Source organism: Chlorocebus sabaeus, chromosome 2 (assembly GCF_047675955.1).
Source record: "Chlorocebus sabaeus isolate Y175 chromosome 2, mChlSab1.0.hap1, whole genome shotgun sequence".
Lineage (NCBI taxonomy): Eukaryota > Metazoa > Chordata > Mammalia > Primates > Cercopithecidae > Chlorocebus > Chlorocebus sabaeus.
In genome coordinates this window covers 42,572,469-42,578,468 of record NC_132905.1, presented here as the reverse complement: position 1 = coordinate 42,578,468, position 6,000 = coordinate 42,572,469, and the positions used below count along the sequence as shown (strand labels likewise).

Below are 6,000 nucleotides of genomic sequence, written 5' to 3'. Positions count from 1 at the left end.
GCCTCATGGCCTAATCACCTCTGAACAGTCCTATGTCTTACACAATGGCAATTAAATTTCAACATGAGTTTTGGAGGGCGTATTCAAACCTCAGCAGAAGGTGCCCAGGAAAAGTATGGTAAACAAGGGTTCTTTAGGAAGGTTTGTTATGCAAATAAGTCAGTACCTTCTTCCATTGATAAGAGTTGTTACAAGATATCCTCTTCCTTGCATGGAAGAGGGAGACATGGAAATTTCCTTTATAATAAATGTGAATTTCTTTTACAAAATAAAAACGGTTTTTAGAGCCTTTCCTGTGGTCTGCTGGTCTTGATGGCCTTTAACTCAAAATAATCCACATGCAAAGAGGCATATTTTGGGGTGGTGTATCCCAGTGCCCCTCAGATGCTTGTTTTGTGAACTGTCCAAGTGGATGCCCACCTCAGGACCTTTGCATTTGCTATTCCCCCAGATTCATTCATTCCTTCTTTTTTTTTTTTTTTTTTAGATGGACTCTTGCCCTGTGGCCTAGACTGCAATCTCAGCTCACTGCAGCCTCCACCTCCTGGGTTCAAGCAATTCTCCTGCCTCAGACTCCCAAGTGCTGGGATTACAGGCATGTGCCACCATGCCCAGCTAATTTTTGTATTTTTGGTAGATACGGGGTTTCATCATGTTGGCCAGGCTGGTCTCGAACTCCTGGCTTCAAGTGATCCACCCACCTTGGCCTCCCAAACTGCTGAGATTACAGGTGTGAGCCACTGCACCTGGTCCATTCTTTCACTTTTTTTAGTCTCAGCTCAAATATCACCTCCTGTAACTAACAGCTCAACCTGCTTTTCTTCACAATACTTTATCTAAAAATCATTTATTTGAAAATGATGGCCAGGTGCGGTGGCTCACGCCTGTAATCCCAGCATTTTGGGAGGCCGAGGCGGGCAGATCACCTGAGGTCAGGAGTTAAAGACCAGCCTGGAAACATGGTGAAATCCCGTCTCCACTAAAAATACAAAAATTAGCTGGGCATGGTGGCGGGCGCCTATAATCCCAGCTACATGGGAGGCTGAGGCAGGAGAATTGCTTGAACCCAGGAGGCGGAGGTTGCAGTTAGCAGAGATTGCACCACTGCACTCCAGCCTGGGTGACAGAGCAAGACTCCATCTCAAAAGCATTAATAAACAAATAAATAAATAAATAACCTGAAAATGGCTGAGATAATTAATCCTGGGACTCATTTAGCCACTCCAGCAATAGTAGCGGCCAGAGGAGGTGAAGAGACATGATGATGAGAGGGCTCCTCCCTGCATCAACCATGTGCATTATGAAGAGTCACATCATGAAGATTCAGTATTGGACTAAGTGCTGCAGGAGAGGGGAAGGACCATGGCAGCTCCCAGGAAGAAGAAATTACATCTGGGTAAGATAACTGTTAAAGAAAAAAAAAATCAATAGCATTTGTTAAAGCATGGTACCAAAGACTTTATTCACAACCATCATGATAGGTACAGGGACCACTGCAACAGGGTCTTGCGGCAGGGGAGAGAGATTGGGCTCAACTCCAAAAACAGCATGGGCAAGTGGGCATTTATAGCCAAGGACCAGGGGAGGGGTCAGTGGATGGACAGTTACTAAAAGGACACTTCAGGGGTCTGAGGGATTTTGGCTAAACCACCTCACAGGATTCCTGCTGAAGGCAGGCCAGGGTGATTGGACATCATGGGGGATGGTGGAGCATGGGGAGCCTAATCAGATGTCACCGAGGGGGGATCAGCTATCAGGGACAGGGAGTCCTTGCTAAATTGACAAAGCAGGGATTACTAAAACGGATGTCACAGGGAAGTGTACAATGGCCCTAGGAGAAGGCTCAGAAACCTGACTAGAGTTTGGTCAAAGAATTTTTGTCAGGATCTTAGAAAATTTCATAAAGTGTAGCTCTGAAAGAAAGGACTTAAAATTTATTTAACCAGAGCACACAGAATTAAAAGTCAATCCAGTAAGAGAATATATAGGCCTTAAATCAACAACCATTAGTGAAGTCTGTGGCCTCTAATTTTTCTTACTAAAACTTACTCCAATTATAAAAGAAATATTGTGGAAAAAACAGGAAATACAAAATATATGGAGAAAATAAGGAAACCCCCCTGATAATTCTTCCATTCAGAAATAACCGGTGTTTAGGTTTGGATATGCACCTGTGTTTCTAACACAGTAGTCCATAGCCACATGTGGTTATTTAATTTAAATTTAAATTGACTAAATTAAAATAATATTTATTTATTTATTTATTTATTTATTTATTTATTTTTTTTTTTTGAGACGGAGTCTCGCTCTGTCACCCAGGCTGGAGTGCAGTGGCTGGATCTCAGCTCACTGCAAGCTCCGCCCCCCGGGTTCCCGCCATTCTCCCGCCTCAGCCTCCCGAGTAGCTGGGACTACAGGCGCTAAAATAATATTTAAATCATTACTGTCATTTCTGCATTACATCCTTATTTTTGTCTTTCATTTATCAGTATTGTCATCTATCACACCTTCCTAGCTAGCTATTAAAACAGTCATTCCTTTTAGCAGCACAGTGTTTATGATATTAACTTTGAGCATAGATACCTTGTTCCGGGCTTGTGCAGTGGAGCAGGGCTTGGCTGGGGTGAACCTTGGCTGTTTCCCTTATTAGCTGTGTGGGCTTAAGGAAGAGTTAACTTCCCTGTGGCTCACCTTCTCCATTGTCAAGCAGGAGTAATAGCAGGCTATTTGCAGAGATCAGGAGTTAATATACGTACACTGCAAGTAATGATCAATAAGTGTCAGCTCCTCCATTCTTTGCCAGGTGTGCACCACAGCTGGGGGATTAACCTTTACCACACCACAGCAGAAAACATATTTGCATAGCTTGCTTTTTGTCTTTTGAAGCTTTGCTTGAACTCTATTCCCCAGAGTGGTAGAAGTGGTCATGGGGCACTATCCTTTTTTTGACTTCTGAATTGCCAGATCACCCTCAGAGAGATTGCATAAGTGTTTGGAGCTTGCAGCCAAGCTCGACCCCACAGCTCTGCCATCTGTGCCCGAAGTTCGATCTTGTTGGCTCCAGAATCCCTAGGATATAGTGCAGGAGTGAATCCCGAGCTGGAGCTGGGTGGGCTGTGGGGTCTTTCCATATTGATTAACCTCCAACCTCTGAAGTCTGCAGGTGGAAGGGACTCCAGGTAAGAAGATAACTTTGAAGCATCACACCAGGAAACCTACTGCACCTGGACTTTTATGACATCTCCCGCGGGCAATTTTTACCTCCATGAAATTCAGTCACCTTCGCAGCCGCTTCAGCCCAAGACCACCAGGAGCAAACCTGTAGTCCCACAAAATCGGGTGTACTGACCCACTGCAATGAGGGAGAGCCTCCCAAGAACGAAGGGAAAGGCAGAGTTCTTATGGGAATGGGGGAAGGCAGAGTTTAGGTGACCTTTACATGAAGCAGGGTTCCCATAGGCTGAGGCCAGCAGGACTGTGTTCCGCGGGGACCAAGTGTGAGAAGACGCCCCCTATCTAGAGCTGCAGCCTGGGTTGGGATGGCGGAGGCTAAATCTTGGTTAGTGGCTGAGCTCCCCGGCCAGACAGGCATGTGTCCTTCTCCCTGCTGTAATCTCAAAGCGGACAGCGTCTGCCGGGTGGTTTCGGGAGCAGGGTTTCTCGGAGGGCTAGGGGGCTGCGGTCCCTCCGAGGCGGGGTCATGGTGGCACTTGGCTGTGGCTGCCTCGCGCCCTCGGGAATGGGCGTCTCCCGTTCGCTGGCAGTTCGTTTTCTCCACGTCTGCCATCGGCCTGGAGTGGCAAGCAAATAGTTGGTATTTTCAGAGCCGCCCTGCCCCCGACACAGACGACCGGGCCCAGCAGGCGTTGGTGGATGCCTTTCAAGCTGTAATCAGTTTCCCCGAACGTTTACCAGGCCTCGGCCACAGCCCGGGCCCAGCGCGCTCCCGCGAGGCACCTGGTGACCCGGTGTAGGGCGTGGGGACCGGCCCCAGGAACCCCCAGGACCTGAGGGCAGGGCCCCCTCCCGCACCGCCCCCGGGCTGGCAGGAGCGCCCAGGACCGCACGCTCCAAGGCCCCGGGTCTCTTGCCCCCTCCAGTCGCTCCCACTTTCTACCGGGCTTCCCCAACGAGGGGGCAAACCCCAATCTCAGATGGTGTGGACAGGTCGCTGCTGCCTCGGACCACACCAGCGCTCTCAGCTGTGAGCCTGGACGCCCGCCCCGCCCTCCCAAGGCTCCGCCCCGCCCTCCCAAGGCTCGCCCCGCCCCCCCGTGGCCCCGCCCCACCTCCCCGGAGGCCCCGCCCCGGCGCAGCGCGCAGGCGCCGCCCGTCCCGGCCGCAGAGCCGCAGTGCCGGGCGCCAGAGCAGCTGCACCATCCAGGCGCTCTCGTGTCCCGCCGCTTTCCTTCTCCATCTCCTCCTCCGCCTCGGCCGGCGCGATGGCGAAGCCGCTGACGGACAGCGAGAAGCGGAAGCAGATCAGCGTGCGCGGCCTGGCGGGGCTGGGCGACGTGGCTGAGGTGCGGAAGAGCTTCAACCGGCACTTGCACTTCACGCTGGTCAAGGACCGCAATGTGGCCACGCCCCGCGACTACTTCTTCGCGCTGGCGCACACGGTGCGCGACCACCTGGTGGGCCGCTGGATCCGCACGCAGCAGCACTACTACGAGCGCGACCCCAAGGTGAGGAGCTGCCCCGCCCTCTGCGCCCGGGCCCGCTGAAAGGGCGCCAGTCCCAGAGCCGCGCCGGCGGGGGTCTCTCTGCTGGGCGACCCGCTGGGCGTTACCCGCGCCCGTCTCCGGCCGGCGGCCAGGCACAGCCGTCTGGGGAGTCGCCTGGAAGCCGCGGTCGGCGGGGGACGGGCGTCCCCTGCGCAGGGCCGCGGCCACAGGTCCCCTCCACTGAGAGCACGCGCCGTCCTCCGCACATGATGCTGGGCCCGGGAGCCTGGCGGATGTTCCCGGTCTCTTTCTGGCCGTGCGCTTCCGCGCTGGCTGCAGAGCCCGTGCTCCCTGCCCCTGCCTCCAGCCACCTTTTGTTTTCCTGCAGCAGCCTGTGGGAGAAGATGGGACTGGAACCCGGCCTGGGCAGCCTTGTGGGTTGGAAGGGGGTGAGCTCGGTGATCTGCAGGGAATTGTGAGACTTTTTTGTGTGTGCGCTGCTTAGAAGAAAATCGCTGAAGATGCCTGCTTCACGCAGGAGGGGTACGAAGCTCAGAGCTGGAGATGGAGCCCTTGAAGAAGGCTCTGTCTTAGAGGTTCCCATACCTCCCTTCGAGAAATTTACTTGGGTTAAAGTTCATAGAGATTGCCTTACTAATTGTTACTTTTTATATCTTGCAAAAATTTGTTTGAGTAGTTGAAGTCACTGATTGTCGCCGTTACTCTTAACCGTATTAACTATGGGCCTGTGTTCCTGCCGGTTTTTTGGTGTTCCTAAACGTACATACACATTTTTTAAAAGTATAATGCACATACAGTTTTTTAGATTTTCTGTTTCATTCGTAAACATTTGTAACTTTTTCACTGATAAACAGCTTTGCAAGTCAATGGATAGGATGGTAGGTTTCAATTTGATAGGTACACGGTAGTCTTGCACAGCCCCCTGTTGCCAGTTTTTTGTTGTGTTGTTTGTTTTTTAACTTTTGACTATGGAGAATTGTGTCTTTCTACTACACTAACGTAGAGGGAAAATTGGTGAGGAAAAGACACGCTTCCAGACCTGAAGCCACTTGGCAACGATTTTACTTGCAGTGTACACCTGGGCACCGAGGACTTGCTTTATGGATGGTATTTTAGAATATTTTTGTAGGGCATTAAGATATGTTTAATACAGTAATTGCTAAGAGATTGATTGCTTTGCCAAACTTTTTCTGGGACATTCTTTTTTTCTGAAATAGAGAGGGTAAAAGGGACAGATTTGTTAGAATACCAACTGGGGCTCTTCATCTTTAGTATGCAAAACATAGAAGTGGCAACAAATGGCCAAAACAGGTTA

The 6,000-nt window shown here is 50.8% G+C and overlaps 1 protein-coding gene across 1 annotated transcript in view; it reads left to right on the top strand.

Moving 5' to 3' along the window:
* The first annotated feature begins 4,316 nt into the window (after positions 1-4,316).
* Positions 4,317-6,000, top strand: part of LOC103247035 (glycogen phosphorylase B) — a 58,823-nt gene continuing 57,139 nt past the window's right edge. The window contains exon 1 of the mRNA XM_073008226.1: positions 4,317-4,685. Coding sequence (XP_072864327.1) covers positions 4,443-4,685 — 243 coding nt within the window. The 5' untranslated portion in view covers positions 4,317-4,442. The remainder of the gene's footprint in view (positions 4,686-6,000) is intronic.